General features: G+C 31.1%; 1 protein-coding gene across 1 annotated transcript; it reads left to right on the forward strand.

Moving 5' to 3' along the window:
- Positions 1-1,534: 1,534 nt before the first annotated feature.
- LOC134690871 (uncharacterized) lies at positions 1,535-14,284 on the forward strand. The gene is made up of 4 exons (XM_063550997.1): positions 1,535-1,636; positions 10,108-10,194; positions 11,927-12,098; positions 14,213-14,284. The coding sequence occupies exons 1-4, from the start codon at positions 1,591-1,593 to the stop codon at positions 14,232-14,234; spliced, it is 327 nt and encodes a 108-aa protein (XP_063407067.1). The 5' UTR covers positions 1,535-1,590; the 3' UTR covers positions 14,235-14,284.
- Positions 14,285-17,112: the final 2,828 nt, after the last annotated feature.

The following is a 17,112-nucleotide window of genomic DNA, read 5'->3' on the forward strand; positions in this document are numbered from 1 at the left end:
TATAGAAAAATAAAAGATAAATCAAATAATTTGTCTCTGTAATTTAATCACAATTCAATTAATTCATTTAAAGTACAAGTACAATGATAAAACAATATGAATAGATATAAAAGTGTCTTTAAAATTCATTAACTTCTAAATGATTTTCATGATATAAATACACCAATACAAGTACTTTATTGCAAAGATAATTCATATAATATATGAATTAATTTAATTTTTATAAGTTCAGCGGAACCAAGCTGTGTCTCGCCTTCTTTCACAGGCTCAACAAAAATGAGGAAACAATTTCAAAAATACTCCTCTCGACTACTGTAAGAATTTTGTAAATATTGTAAGAAGCTTCTGTCCAAGTTTAGTAATAATCCAGGATAGTTAATGAATCTAATGGTTTTTAAAAAAAACTTTAACAAGCTTCTGTCCAAGTTTCGTACAAATCCATTAAAGTTTAAGAAAGTTATTAAACATTTTCACTTCTGGATACTATCATATGATCTGATGGTAAAACGAACTGTTGTCTTGAGTAGTAAAGTAGTGTTATTTTTTGCTGGAGTAATAGGATGGCAGTTGCTCAACAATCTGATTGGTGTCGTCGTTCTTTTCTTGAATACATATAATTTTATTACTAATATCAAATTTCAGAACAGTGTACATGTATTTATCAAAATTTAAAAGAATTAAGTTGAATAGATAAAGAGACACATGTACACATATCCTATTTGTTTTTCTGTTTATCAGATAAAATAAATTTTCCTGCCAAAAATATATAAAATATTTTTTGCCCATTTTTCTTGATTTAATAGGTGATTATAATATCTTCCTAGCTACGAAATGTATAAAATCTATAGTATGATTTGTTTTTGTTCAATCAATAATGAAAGTAAAATAGTGAAATGATAATTCGCTTTTGGAAGCCAAAATGGTCCAAGGGTCTAAATTATATTGATAATAAATTATTCACTTGCAAGTAAATAACTCGACCTCATTACTTCCGTATTCATGTGAACTTCGATTTAACCCCTTTACTAGAGATGGACAACGCATGCTTTGTACGTGTATTGTTTATTTAAAGGAAAGGAATATCAACATTGAAAGTGAAAGAAAGGTAAATCATTTGACGACTGATTTGATCCACTAAGAATCTTTCTTCAACATGTAAAAACGACGAGAAACATACATTTTTAATCTATCAAATAAAATTAAACAGACCTATAAAAATCGAACTGCACGTGTTGGCCTCATCTATTTATATCTAATCATTTGTATATTTGTGTTGACATCGCTTATATTAGCAACTGAGGTCAACTCGCTATTTAATTAGATGGAGTCTAGACTAAAATACAGACGAAATGAAACTACATATTATTAACCCTATGCATTGTAAACTATTTACTTCACACGTTTGATAGTTTAAATAAATGTCTTTCATTGTTATAAATGAAATTTGAGAATTTGAGCCAAATCGGTGACCATGAATTTGACAGCTAGTGCCCCTTTAAGTTTTTATAGGTAAAATAAAAGGTAAAAAAACATTACGACAATTCTGAAATAAACTATAATCGTTAAAACAACAATTCCACCTATTTAAATATGCCTGAAATGAAAAGTTGGCAAACCAGGATGATACCAAGTACAAGTAAGTTGATAAATCCAATATAGTTTGTGTTTTTAATATTTTCTTACAGTGAATAATTATTTCCACGTACTACTATTACAGGTATGCCCGAGACGTGTAAAGTCTATCTTGGTAGTTTTAAATATTTTTATAGAAAAAAAACAAATTAGCATTACGAGGACTACTTGAGGTATGCCCGAGCGCCTTCATGCACGATGTCTTGGTTGTTCATCTTGTTTGATAAAAAGTGGTTCAATCTGAATGTTTCTATTACTCTGATCAAAGCCTATCACATATATACGGGTATAAAGTAATTTCCCTTGTCATAATACAATTTATAATGTAGGACAGCAAGTCACAGACAAAAAATCACAGTCATGTATAATATGTTATAAACATTGACTTCTGTTTTAAAGTAAAATCTAAAAAAAAAATATACTTACTTTGAGAAACATCTTTCTGTGATGGACTTTCAATGAAATTCATAGTACATGTTCTTCGTTTGGTGGTTTAAAGTTTCTTTAGGTTTAAAGTTTCTTTATAAACAAGGTAGATGGTGAACAAATATAATTTACAAATACAAATACCAAATATTCACCTTATTTTTTTCAAAATGGTCACAAAGCTATACATTTTTATAATGAAAAATGTGCAAAAAAATTAAAATACAGTTACTCATAAAACTTCGGTGTTTTACATTTCATGAGCAAAAGATTATATAACATAGTGAAATAAGAACTTTCAATCCAATCAAAGTATCATATTTTACATGAATTGTAAGAAAATCGACCAAAAAATGACACAAAAGTCTCATTTTGGTGATTTATTTCCCTTTCCAATATTAATTTCCATAAGGAATAAAAAATGCAAAGTTTGAGTTTTCTTGTAGTCATATTTTATGGATTTTTTTTCTGTGTATATTTGGGGCTTAATGCTATATATTAGAATAAAAAAAGTGTCTGTTATAATTAGTTTAAGGTACAATAGTTTCACTAGACTTCTTTTAAAATTACCCTGTGTAAAGAGTTATCATATTGTCAACATTTTTTGAGTCGCTGCCAAAAATCCATTAAGATCATTGTTATTTTTTCAAATTTCAACAATCCAATGCTTATTACTAATGTTAAGAGTGCTACCATAGGCGGACCTATGGGGCCTGAGTGCCGACCCCTTCTTTTCCTTGGAAAAATTTGGTTGATTACATACGGGATCACTGAAGTATGAATGTAGCAGACCATCTCTTAAGGCAATCAGTTGGACCCCTTATATGAAAACTGTCTTGATGGTATATTTTCCTTCTGCTGCTGGTTGTAATGCTGGTGCTGCTGGTTTCACAACCTCAATCAGCAGTCAAAAGCTGACAAAATTTCCACTGGTCCTCGTAGCGAAACGGAATTTTACGGAAAATTTTGAAAATTCATCTTAGTCAGAACGTCAAACAAGAAATGTGTCAAATGAATAGCAGAGACCATTGAGTTGACGACCGACCGTACCCACCCATGCTGGTTACTCCATTTGTGTGCCAACGGACCCTTGTGTTAAATATTTTAGGGGATCCCTAGTTGACATCTAGAAATTTCTGTCCTTGTCCAATTGATTCAGATTTCTAGTGATTTTTTTTCAAGTTTTCTTCATTTAAGACTATCCCTATCGCATGACCTTTTTAAAATTTCATATTTTTTATAACTTCACATAAAACGTTATCTTCATAAAGATACTCATCATCCAATAGTAAGTACAATATTATTCCAAACGTATAGCTGTACATGCTTTGCAATTTCAGCATTGAGTTTAAGAATGAATAAGAAAGAAAAACCAACTCATATTAAATTCGTGTATTTTTCCCTTATATGAAGGTTAGATGGTCAATTATCATTTATTTAGAGAATCAACGATGGACTCTTCTGGGTGTGTGGAGTTGTATTAAATTGAACCTACAATGTTCCTATCAAACTTATTGAATTTGTTCTTTTCCGAAATATGCATGAGATGTTTGACACTAGACAATCTATTATTTCTTTCCCCCCCCCCCACAAAATCTTACAACCAGCCTCCGTCCAAACTGTCAACACCAAGTAACACTTTGATCTATTATCATCAGTATAGCATTATCAGTGTATGTGCAATTGGACGGCTTGTTTCCATGGCAACACATGTAAATTCAATGGCAAATATTGCACAATTTAATATATATAATTATGTCTTGTATATTTTTCATAATCATGAAAACAGACTGAAATTTCTTCACTGTCATTTCTTTTATCCATATTAGAGAAATTGTATTTTTACTTTTAAATGGTAACACCAATATCGATATACTTTACTAGCAAAATTATCTTTATATAATATGTGGATACAGGTTAACTTAAGTGTTTTAGTTTTCCTACTTTTGTACTTTTTAGAACTTTTAAGAAATTAACTGTAGTGAACATTTTTCAAAATTGTTTTAAACTTGTGTATCATCATTAGATTGTTTCAATAGCAACACAGTTAAAACAAAAAAACGTTATATATGAATATGTTTTAAAAAAAAATGATGATTTCATCAACTTCTACAAGTTGTATATTTATTCATTTATTCTAAGCGCAGAATTAGGGTTTAATACTTTTTTTCAAATTTTATCTGTATTTTCTTTCTAAAAAAAAATTAAAAACTAAGCATATTTTGTATCACTGATTAGATAGGATTATAATATTTATGAATTCATGCTTGACTTTTGTCCGAAAAAAGTTACGATGGACATTTAAAACCATTACTATATCGCTGTGAAATGTGAAAATATTTTAGAAAAACAAGAAATAAGCCTACATAAAATTCGTCATTTGCTATAAGGTATTTGAAAATACTTTATGTAAACATTTACAGTTTAAATGGCGAAAGGCGATGTATTAATTAACAAAATAAACATTTTTGATATTCCTTTAAACGAAGTGAAATTTATTGTAATATAAAATTATCAAAGCTGATATAACCCTGAATGAGTAAACATTAAATAACAAAAAGCAATACAAATAGTATCAACTGGTCAAATAAACAAGAAATTAAAGTACTATTTGAGAGTACTCGCAGTTTCTGACAGCACGTTAAAAGCCAAAAACAACTAGTAATGCATAATTAGTCATCAAAGATTAAAATCAGCTGATAAGTATACATTCTAGGGATTTAGTATTTAACGTCATGGACAGTCAAATACGACATGACCTGTGCAATGCCAAAAATAAATGTAATATATAAAACAGGCATTATGATAGTTAGGAATTGACCTCTTTATGGATTGAAATGAACGTGGGTGTGTCGAGCAGCAAGCTATAACAGGCCACAAAAAAAATACTAGTGTAAAACCATTCAAACGCGAAAACCAACGGTCTAATTTATATATACAAAAATTGAGACACAAGAAACATTTACAAATTACACGAACATGCAAACGACAAACACGATAAGATCCGTTAAGGTATTATTTTTTTTATCTTACGTTTTCTTTTCATTCTTCGTCATTTTTCTTTTTATTTATTTCTTGAATTGAATTTTTTTTTTAATTATAGTACAACTTCGTTTGTCTGTTAAATCTATTTAAAACTATTTGATTCAGTGCGATTCGTGCTATGATTCAAATCAATTTTAAATGAAAAGGTACTTAATCCTTATATTTCTATACATCAGTGTATATAAAGTGCGAATCCAGCTAGTTCATTTTTACTGTTATATGCGGGTATGTCTATTGTAGAATAAAGGATCATGGGAAAACTGTATTTGTTTACGTTTTGAAAATATCAAGTTAAAGGATTTTAAGTTAAGTTTTAACATATTTTCATTGTGATATGTCTTTATAATATACAAACATATCATTTAAATTCAAATAAGTGTTATAAAAGCATCATAATATAGCATATCGATTATTGAAAGCGATCCATTTTAACTATAGATGCGATGAATTATCACTGTTAGTGCAGTCATTATTAATGTAGAATTTTCAAAGATGCGAGGAATTTTTATTGTAGAATTATGTGATAAATGCACTTGCAACAAATGATAAAAAAACTTAGTTGATGACTTTAGGATTTATGAAACATGTATTTTCAAATTGAAATACAAACTCCTCATTCATTCTTCATCAAATATATAGCTTTTCAAACTTGTAACAAAAGCGATTCTCAAAATGTCATATTGTATTCTTCAGATTACGTTTCTCCTTGATTTTAACTTATATAGGGAATCACTGGAAGGTGACAGCAGCGGGCCCTCTTAGGCAGTCAGTGGGTCCCTACTTGTGAAAAATTCTAGATCCGCGAATGGATACTACCGCAGAGGTAAAACCATGCACATTTGGGTATTTGTATGCGAAATGCATGCTACAATTCATTTTTGTTGATTTTACACCCTTTGGAACTCTATGTGGGCTATTTCAGAAACTAGGCAAACAAATCCCCAAACTAGATACACGGTTAGATTCAGCATGTCAACGAATTCCAAATATCTATATTAAAGGACTTTTGTCTATAAATTTGGACCCCACAAAATTGAAAAAGGGACCAAAAATATAAAAAAAAAATGCATGCATCGGATACATTTGTTCTTGAAAGCATGGCTGCAACAATAGGATGAATATACAAAAATATCTTATTCTTGGGTCTCATTGGGGGGTTCTGATCCCGGATCCGGCTTACTGTTTTGTCAGATTCCCGTATTCAGCTTATTGTTTTGTCAGATTCCCGTATCCCGCTTATACTATGCAGTTCTAATTTTTATCCGTGTCCAGCTAGACTTCATTTCCCGTTTTTCACTACACAATCATTTGACTTTCACCTGTCACGCTTGCAAAAAATCGGCAATCCGGCGTGACGCTTATACCCAAAAGCGACCCACTATTTTACTCTATTTTGACTCATATTAAGCCCATTATAAATATATTAAAAAAGTAGCGTAGATTTTTTTATCCCTTTTTATCCCGTCTCGTTTCGTTTTTGAGCCATATATAGATGTCGTATGTGACAATGAGACAACTCTCCATCCGAGTCACAATTTATAAAAGTAGACCATTATACGTCAAAATACGGTCTTCAACATGGAGTCTTGGCTCACACCGAACAGCAAGTTATAAAGGGCTCCAGTGTAAAACCTTTTAAACGGGAAAACAAAGGTGCAATCTATATCAAGATGTACGTAATTAGTGGTGTAGTGTCATGGAAATGGATAAAAAAATAAGGATAAAGATCCCTATACGCTTTATAAGAAACTAAATGGAATACATTTAAAATTAATGTTATTTCTATTGAATTTATTATAGTGTTTTAAAACCAAACTTTCCTCCGTAAGTTACATTTTATCAAATCTTTCTCTTACTTTATCTATTGTTTGAGCAAGTCGGCTAAATTAAGGCTTTACAGCTAATTTCCTAATGCATGTAAAGCAAAACTTTGGTTGGTTTGCTTTAATTGTTTGTATAATTGTTTATACAAACTTTGTAAATAAGATTGACATTTTTAAACAATATGAATAGGCATAGTTTAACCTGTATTTTTAATATTTGAATTAAATTGGGTGTTATCATAATGATTATCCAATAAAAAAAAAGCAAGCAAATCAACTAAAGTCTTGCTCTATATGCTTAAAGAAATGAGCTGTAATAGATAAAATAAAATAAAATTATACAGTGAAAATGCACCGCATATACAATAATAATGATTCGCTCCACAGTGAAAATGAAAGAATAGTATCATTATTCGACAGTAAACATGACTAGCATTACGAAATCATCATAGTGGAATTTAGTTAAATATGAAGAAACTGAATGACAAAACATATTCTACGTTATACAACTTTAATAATTGTATTAAAATGAATATGTTTTACTGCAACAACATCTAATCTGTTAGTTATAAGGCACCTGCACGATCTGTTCGTGAAATGTCCTAAATATTCACCTATTTTGGTATATATTTCACAGCTGGATGGCTTTAGGCGCGATAAAACCCCGCTCGCATTTCTTATTTTGTTTTATTAGTATTATGTATTTCTGAACATATACATTTTTACTAATTTTCTTGATTTTCCTCAAAAATTAAAAAAAGTTCGTCTGTTTATTTATCATTCTACATTAGACATTTATGGCATATACAGTAAAAATGATATTTTAGGATCCGCACTTTACATACACTGATACATGTTCTTCTGTTTCTTTTATATAAACAAGTGAACGTGTATTGCCTTACCAAATTTCTAGAATGATTTGTGTATATGAATCTATTGCTTTCCGAAGTTCTACCGAATTTATAAACAAAAAGTAAAAAAATAAATTATATTGAACTTCGAGAAAAAATCAAAACGGGAAGTATCTAATAAAATGGCAAAATCAAATGAAAAAACACATCAAACGAATAAACAACAACTGTCGTATTCCGGATCCTGATTTGGTACAGGCAATCTTAAATGTAGAAATTGGTGGTTTGAACCTGGTTTTATAATAGCACTATACCTCTCACTTGTATGACAGTCGCATCAAATTCCATTATATCTATAACGATTCTTGAAACAGACATAATAGCTAAAACTGTCAAAATAGGGAAACAGCCGTCATCACCTTGTTACAATGTCAATCAGAAAAAAATCCGAATATATAACAAAGAAGCACAAAAAAGGAAATAAAAAATATGACAACCACATTCATTTCTACTTATATATGTATTCAAGGTAGATTGATGGTATACCGCCATCTTGGATTGTACAATTACAGTACAACATCGGTCTAGTTATTTGCCTAAATCTGCAAATTTGGAGACAGATTTATTTAAAGAATACTTGTTAATTAATTGAATTATACAAAATATTTTAACAAATATCATTTTCTTTAGTTTTAAAATCATTTTTTCAAATGAGCCATTTAAGGGGAGATAACTCTTTTAGTACAAAATTTATACTGGGCTAATAGGGATTTTTTTTTATATTTACTTGTAGCAAGAAAACAAGTTCGGTGACACCATGTTTTCTTTTATTTTCTTAAAACATATTACGAAACCTCTCTTCTCACAATTTATTTTAAAATTCTATCTCATAGATTTTTTTTTATGCACACTAATGTGTATTTTCATGAACAAATTAACCAAATTTTGGCAATTTTCAACGACTCATAGCTTAAAAAATAGCACGGTGACCCATACTTTTTATTAAATTTTTGAAAAGAGCATAGTAAAATCTTCATTTTGGCAAATTATAAAAAAATTCTGTCTCAAAAAATATATACTGGTGATCTACCTTAAAATCAACCCAAATGATAGCCTGGCGAGGTTCACATCAACTCAAGTTGAGATTCGCGTGTTTGATAAAATGTTACGTAACACAGGAAGAGATATAAAATAATTTTGTCGTTCAAAGTATTTTCAATATTATTACGTGGAACAATAACATAACTACATAATGATAGAACAATAACATATATGGTGGGATGTTAAAAGTACAAAACTACAATGTTCGTCAGATGAACCAAGAGAACACAAAAGGAGCACGTACAAAGCACACTTAGTCTAGCAAAAATGAAAAAAAAATATAACAAACAACACATTGATATAGATAATTTTGTAGTTCGATGTATTTTCTAAATCAGAATGCAACAGTAGGATAATGACATTTTAATAGAACAAAAACAATGGCGAGATGTATAAAAGTACAGAGTCAATAAAGGGGCCAATAAAGTTGCATAATTGTTTTTCTAATTTGGGTAATTCACGTCTAGTCCTGAGATAAGCGTCAGTAACGATGTCTTATCAAATGTATAAAAGTTAGAAGTCAACTATTATTCAGCAGTTCCCGTTCTTATTCAATAAGGTAAGGATGACTTTAGACTGGTACCCTGTCGTTGATTGACAATCTTAATATTTGTATTTCGAACGTATATTAAACATATTTGTGTAAGAGAACCGATTTACGCCGACTTGTTATTGAATGCAAATAACCCAGTTCTGTATTGCTTAGATTTATTCATTTCGTCGTTTGAACAGTGGGCGAACATGTGATATAAATTATTGCCATTTCATCGATTTATGCATGCTAAACCTCTTCTAAACTTTTTTTAAATCCGAATTTTAATTTTTGCAAAACAGCTCTGTCGTAATTTAGCCGTAATAAAATAACCACAAAACATACTAAAATAACAAAAAAAAATCCTTTTTCTAGGTTACTTAAAATCCTAAACTTTGTAACTCTACCATGAATGAACAAAAATAATTACGGAGAAATATCTCAATAACCAATATAGTAAATATACAAAGTAACAAAGTAACCTAAAGTAGTCTGGTTATTTTGCTTTCTTGATGATCAAATTATATATATACGGGATAACAGACCGAGTAGTTTCGGGTCGCCTCATATAGCCTTTGCCCAATTGATAGAGATTTGAAAATTAAGTTAACAATTATGTACAGTAATAGCTCAGTTTTTGGGAAAAACTGTATTTATTATGTTAAAAAATATATAAAACGCTTTTTTTCCAATTCAGGTATCAGAATGAAGTGTCTGTTTATGTTAGCCGTTTTGTTGCCTTTTGTTCTTGGAGCTCACCATGCTCATCACGAAAGATTTTTGAGTATGTATAATTCATTTAAGACGAAAAACTGTACTATAGACATGATAGAGTAACAACTAAAACCATAGCTCATATGCATAAACCGTTTAAGTGTAGATATCCAATTGAAGTACTAATCTATGTTAGGACACGTAGACAATTCTGTTCGTTCAGAGAACAAAAAAAAAATATTATAACTCATGTAGTTTTAAGCCTGTGAACCCTTTTCTTTAACAACCGATAATGGAATTCAGAATTAGATTTATGATAATTTGCATTGTCGTATTTTGGAAAGTTAAGCAAAATACGTAAAACTGCAATAAATGATGTGTTGCAATGTTAATATTTCGAGAAAATTTGAATTTTTAGCGTCAATAACATAGTCCAATTAGTTTATGAAAGTTTTTTCATTAGCATAAAAGCGCTAGTTGTTAAATTTATTATTGATCAATTTGTCAGTGGTCAAAATTCTGGTATGAATGAAGGCAACGGCAGTTACAAACTGAAACTGAGAGAAACCCGTGAAATATAAGACGAGAACAACGACACAACAGAAACTCTAAAATGCAACACATACAGAAACGAACTATAATACAATTATAACATTACAATGGCCATTTTTCTAACTTGGTACAGATCATTTTATGAAAAAATGGTGGGCTGAACCTGGTTTTGTTGCTTGCAAAACCTCCCGCTTTTAATGCAATGTTAAATATATCATTAAAATGACAACATTACATGACATGACTACAATACAAATAAATGGGAGAACATAGATGAGTTAGTCAACGTCTTTGCGTACTTACCTTAAAATTTCGAAAGAAGACATGCATACGACTGAAGGAGATGTCGGTTAGACGTCAATGAGACAACAACACAACGATGAAGATAAAAAAGGACATTTGGAGGGCAATATGCATGTTTCAAAATATATAGAAAGGTGTATATACGATATTTTATCAAAGTCCTTGTACGTATTTGATAAATAGGATCATGTGGAAAAGATAAGATAGTCCAAGAAATGGACTGAACATACGACAGCTTAAGTGCCAGTCTGCCTAAGAATCAGGTAGTGGTTAAAACATGACCGAAAAAACCCACCCAATTTGACATTGATTTCAGTTCATAATATGTAGTTATGCACACAAAAAACATTCATTTTCATTTTCTGTCCTGGTCATACAAGATACAAGTTGGTTGAAATGCACTAGAAATTAACGAATAAGGGGAGATAACTCTGTAATTTGCTATCATTCTAACCAATTTTCTAACCAAGTTATTTGATATAACCAGACACACACAAGCGAAAAACTAATACTTTCTAACTCAGGATGACGGTTAGTATTTTTAAGATAGCATGATTAGCACGGTGGTTTTTTTTCTAATCATGTTTGAATTTTTACCTAAATTGCTCGATTCTTAAAAAGATCTACAAAGACTGGCACTTAATTATGCAATCGTTACAAATAGAGTTTTGTTTTGCAACTGCTCTTGTGAAGGGGTATGGGTGGGACGACAAGGCAAAACTGCACAATAAAAGGCCAAAATAAATTAAAGAAAAATAAATGGAATAAAATTAAAGAGAAAAAAGTATATTATACTACAACGTACATGATGGGAGGCTAATATATAAAATAAGGCCAAATGAGGATAACAAATAATTAATAATAAAAAAAACATATTATGAAACGTAAGATTATAAAGATGAAACTTGCCAAATCCAGACCCATATTTATCATGTGTCTTATTGCAGCTGATAACAATCAAATAAACCAACAGGATTTAGACAAGGTCATACAGTTAGTTCGAGGGTTCGCTAAATCTGATATGGGACAACTAGCTTGTGTAATATCTTGTCAGGCAGCCGTTTCGTCAACAGGATATGGGGTTATATTGGCTCTTCTGTGTCCTACAGCCTGTGAAACGTGAGTATACATTATACAAACACACTCATTGCTCTATTGACTCTTCTATGTACTGCCGACTGTGAATCGTGAGTATGGATGATAAAATCCCATTCATTCCTCTATTTACTCCTCTATGTCCTGCCGCCTGTGAATCATGAGTATAAATTATGAACACACATTCATTGCTCTATTGACTACTCTGTGTCTTGCCGCATGTGAATGTGAGTAAAAATTATGAAAACACATTCATTGCTCTATTGAACTCTACGTGACCGTGCCGTCTGTGAATCGTGAGCATATATTATGAAAACACATTTATTGCTCTATTGACATTGTGTCCTGCCGGCCTTGAAGCTGGAGGCGGATTTTGGGGGAGGGGGGGGGCAGGGCCCGGCTCCCCCTTTTTGGGAAAAAAATTGGTTGCTTATATAGGGAATCAATGAAGCATGACTGGAGCAGGCCCCCTCTTAGGTCAGTCAGTGGGCCCCCACTTATAAAAATGTCTGGATCCGCCACTGTATTGATTCAACTGTGTCTACTCACCTGTATAGTGTGAGTATAAATTCTAAAAACACATGCATTGCTCTTTTAACTTATTTGTGTCTGGCCGCTTTTGAAGCGTGAGAATAGATTATAAAAACACATTCATTGCTCTATTGACTCTATTGTTCCCTGCCTCCTGTAAAACGTGACTATAATTTATAAAAACACATTCATTGCTCTATTGACTCATCGGTTTCCTGCTGTCTGTAAGGCATGAGCATACATTATAAAAATAATAAAAATCATTGCTCTGCTGACTCATTTGTGCCCTACCTCCTGTTAAGTATGAGTATAAATAATAAAAAAAAAACACATGTGCAAACTTGATTCATCTGTGCCCTGTCGCCTGTGAAACGCGAGTATATATTATAAATAAAAACACATTATTCAAAACTAGTGTAATAGCTTGTTGAACAGCGTTTTGTTCAACAGTATTACGAGTGTAATATATATAGCTAATTTCACTTGGCATGTTTGGTGTCGATCTTTCAAAAATACTATGAACCAAAGATCAAATGAAAAGGATGCTAGCAATTATTGTCAACTGTATGGCCTTAATCAAATAATGAAAAACTATTATTTATATATATATTTATAAAGTACCTAAAACAATCAACCTAACGATGTTAGAGTAGATTTGATTCGTAACTTCCTTCCCGGTGCCGGGGCTGAAATCTGTACTTTTTGTTTCTAACTTATACGATAACATCGCCTAGCATTGCGCAGAGACCTTATTCCATCCTCTTACTTTAGCTTATACAAATATGCTCACGTTTCGAGAGGTGTTACCTTCTTGTAAGAATTAAACAAGAATCTCTGATGCAATACACGAAGTATTTATTTTTAGTCTACAGAAATGATCATCAACTCATCTGTTCAGTATAATTATAAGTTGCTAATCTATTTTTGGAAGCATAAAATCCCTGTAAATAAACATATGTATATGTCTGCCTTTGTGTAGTGACAACTTCAAATTATACCTTGTCCATTGGATATATATACATTAGTCTGAAAATTACGCCAAATAGTGTATGAGTTAGATTTTCTGCTGATAAACGGGATTCGAACTCACACCTTTGATACACTTCATCACCTATTGCTTACCCACATGTCTAGCGCTCTAGACCACTCGACCACAGCCGCTATATAAAAATATAACTTCATTAGTCGTAGTGCTCCTTATCACTAAAGGCTAATCTAGAGATAGACATAAGACACTTGTTTTTCAAGCGTGTGTATATTCTTATTTTATGCTCAATGTATTTTTTTATTTGTTAGCAATCTAAGTCAACAATTGTGAAGATATATAATGAAGATATTGTATGATTGCCAATGGGAGACAACTCTCTATAAGAGTCGCTGTAAAAGGTCCCGAAAGGAAACATACGAAAAAATTCAATTGAAAAGCACACATGACAGAAATCAACCAATGAAAAGTCTGAATTCAAACTGTTCAGTTTCGCATTGAATACTTATTTAGAAATACGCAAAGAAATGTTAAGATGATGATTTAACAAATAAAAAAAACACAGTTTAATTGACATCTTATTGATATACTATCAATAACATATTGTTTTCTCTTTTTTCAGTGTTCGCGCACAATTGAAATAGACACAAGAGATCAAGGGCAGTATCATTGAATAAAAACAGAATTATATAAAGTGTAGTCGTTTCTGATACTAGTAGATTAGTAGGTGTAATAGCACTACAGATTTTCTCCTCTTAGTCATTGTTAAATTTGCACTTTTTAAAAAATAGTGCAGAATTTACCGTGTTTGTCAAATAAAGAAATACTTGGCATGAGTAAAGTTGTAACTTGTCCAGTACCTTAAAAAATTTCCATATTATATGATATTTCATTTCATACAAGACAATACAATACACATCACTGGAAATTTACCAATACAGTTGTTCCCTTGTTTAACCTGTGTACGAAGTAACATCAAGTTTCCAAAAATATTCGATAGAAACCCCAAAATTAAAACAAATAGTACTATGAAATACAAAAGATGTACGTTTTTGACCCATAAGTGTTTTACTTCAATGAAATGTCAAAGACCCATGCACAGCTGTCAAATTGAAGGGAATATTTTTGTCGATTTATTTTCGTATGTAACTGGATGTAACGGAGTATGATTTGGATACATCACACCATTAATCTTACATTTAACTCAAGATATAGTTCGTTACTGTTTTAGTGGAATCTGCATGTATATATTGATTATATTTACAGTGCCAAGAGTTTTGAGCTAGATGTGTATTTCGACAATCAATGACTTTTCGGTGATGGTCGAGATCAAAATATTAAAAATAAGCATTATGGTTTTATTCTATGAAAAAAGAATAGTTACTATTAAAACTGAGGTTTCAACTTCCTCGGGCAAAGCTGTACCTATGATTCTGCATTATTTGCACATGTCCTGAGTCAAACACCTTCTGCTCACTGGATGTGGGTTTTCGTTATTATTATATGAGCCAGTCCATGCGAAAAGGTACAAAAAGTCCTTTTGGTAAACTTTACAGGACACGTTATCAAAGTTTGTTATAGTGTTTTTGAAAAACGATTTTATCCGAAAAAAGTTACATTAATGTAAACATTCATAAAATTGTCAATTCTATCCCGAATTTGTCGACCAAAACAGAAAAAGACGTAGAAATATCTAAATTTTTTAAAAACTGCATAATATATATACTAGTACTCAATCTAATAATTTTGGAATATTGGATCCCCAACGCCCTTCAACATTGTACTTGTTTGCCTTTATAACTATTTTGATATGAGCGTCACTGATGAACCTGATGTACACGAAACGCGCGTCCGGCGTTCTTAATTTTAATCCTGGTACCTTGATAAATGTTTAGATAATAATAAACATTCGAAGTATGATACTGATAATGAAGTACTAAGTAACAGTAAAAGATTGAGACGACCAGGAGCCTTGTCATGCTGTAGATACATATATTTATTGTTGTAGACTGTATGTTGTTCTCTAGACATCTTTTGGTTGTTGTCGTTCTTTGGTTTGCTTTCTCGGTGATCACAGTATTTACCCTACTATTGACAATGGATTGTTCTTTCGACATGGAGGTAACTATCGTGGAAACAAGCTTTTGAAAATCAAACAAATATAAACAAAATTGTTACAGATTAATGTGCTTCTGTTTTTGCTCTGGAGCATTTTCAATTTTTCTTGAGATAAAAACAAATAAAAAATTTCTGTTCAGTAATTGGCTCCATATTTCAAGCGAATTAAATTGATCCAAAACAGTATAATACGTCTGAACTTCAGAGGAAAACAAAACAACTGAAGACAAAACTATGAATAAATAAAGGAATAATCAAGAGACAATTCAACATTTGTAAAAATCCGACCACCAAAGTCTTCAAAAAAGGTGATTTCATATGAAATATAGCAAAACATGTAGGTAACCAATATTTTTGGAGATGTACTGTGTATTAAGTTAGTACCTAACACAGGGAGATAACTCTGTGAAATTCAGCTCAACGTTTCAATCACGTTGTATTGCTAAGTTAATATTAAGCTTCCCAATGATCAACATTAGTGTTTGTCAAACTGTTATAACCAATGAAATTTTTCTGATAACGTGGTTGGTTAAATTTTTTAGAAATTTTGATATTTTTTATCAAAGGGTCAGAGTAAACATTTTATCAAAATTTTATGAAATTTAAACGAGGCAAATTTAGATTGGTCAAGGTGTTTGGAAACAACTCTTTTATGTGTTAAAAGTGATAGAAGATTATCAAATATTTCGAATGCACTTATTCATGTTATTCAAGAGGAATCTTTATCTCTTCTTTTGTATTCTATTTATGCCGATGAGGTTGAGAATGAAATGATTTATCAAAATTAAAAATCATATGAGCTTTAAAAAAGGGGAGCGAAATATACCAGAGGGACAATCAACTCATAAATCAAAAATAACCTGACAACACCATGGCTAAAAAAGTAAAATGAGAAAGACAAACAGACAAATAGAAATACACAAGACACAACATAGACCACTAAGTACCACGAAACCCACCATAAACTGGCTCCATATATTGTAATCGTATCTTCTGATGTATGTTGATGGTATGGTGCTATCAGTGATAATGTGAAAAAAAGATAACAGCATTTTATAGATCATGTCATAACTTACTCAATGTGTGAATTAATTTTGAAAATTTGAACGGTTTAATGAGTTTAAGCAAATAACAACCTCTCAATGAACGATTATAATTGTTATTTTGAATCTGTTCAATGTCGTGTTTTTCTCAGAGTGTTGACGACGTATTTACACTAAATCTAGTGAATATCCATTGATTGATTTAAGTCTGAAATGATGATTTATTTGGTTTTTTTTCATTGGCTTTAAAATACTATTTAGCAACTGCGATCACTCTTAGAGATGTACTTTCTGCCTGTATTATTTATGAAAGTTGTTTTTGTTTTATGCTTTGTGTCAATCTGATAATTCATAGTTATAG

The sequence above is a fragment of the Mytilus trossulus genome, chromosome 11 (genome assembly GCF_036588685.1).
Source record: "Mytilus trossulus isolate FHL-02 chromosome 11, PNRI_Mtr1.1.1.hap1, whole genome shotgun sequence".
In the NCBI taxonomy this organism is placed as follows: Eukaryota; Metazoa; Mollusca; class Bivalvia; order Mytilida; family Mytilidae; genus Mytilus; species Mytilus trossulus.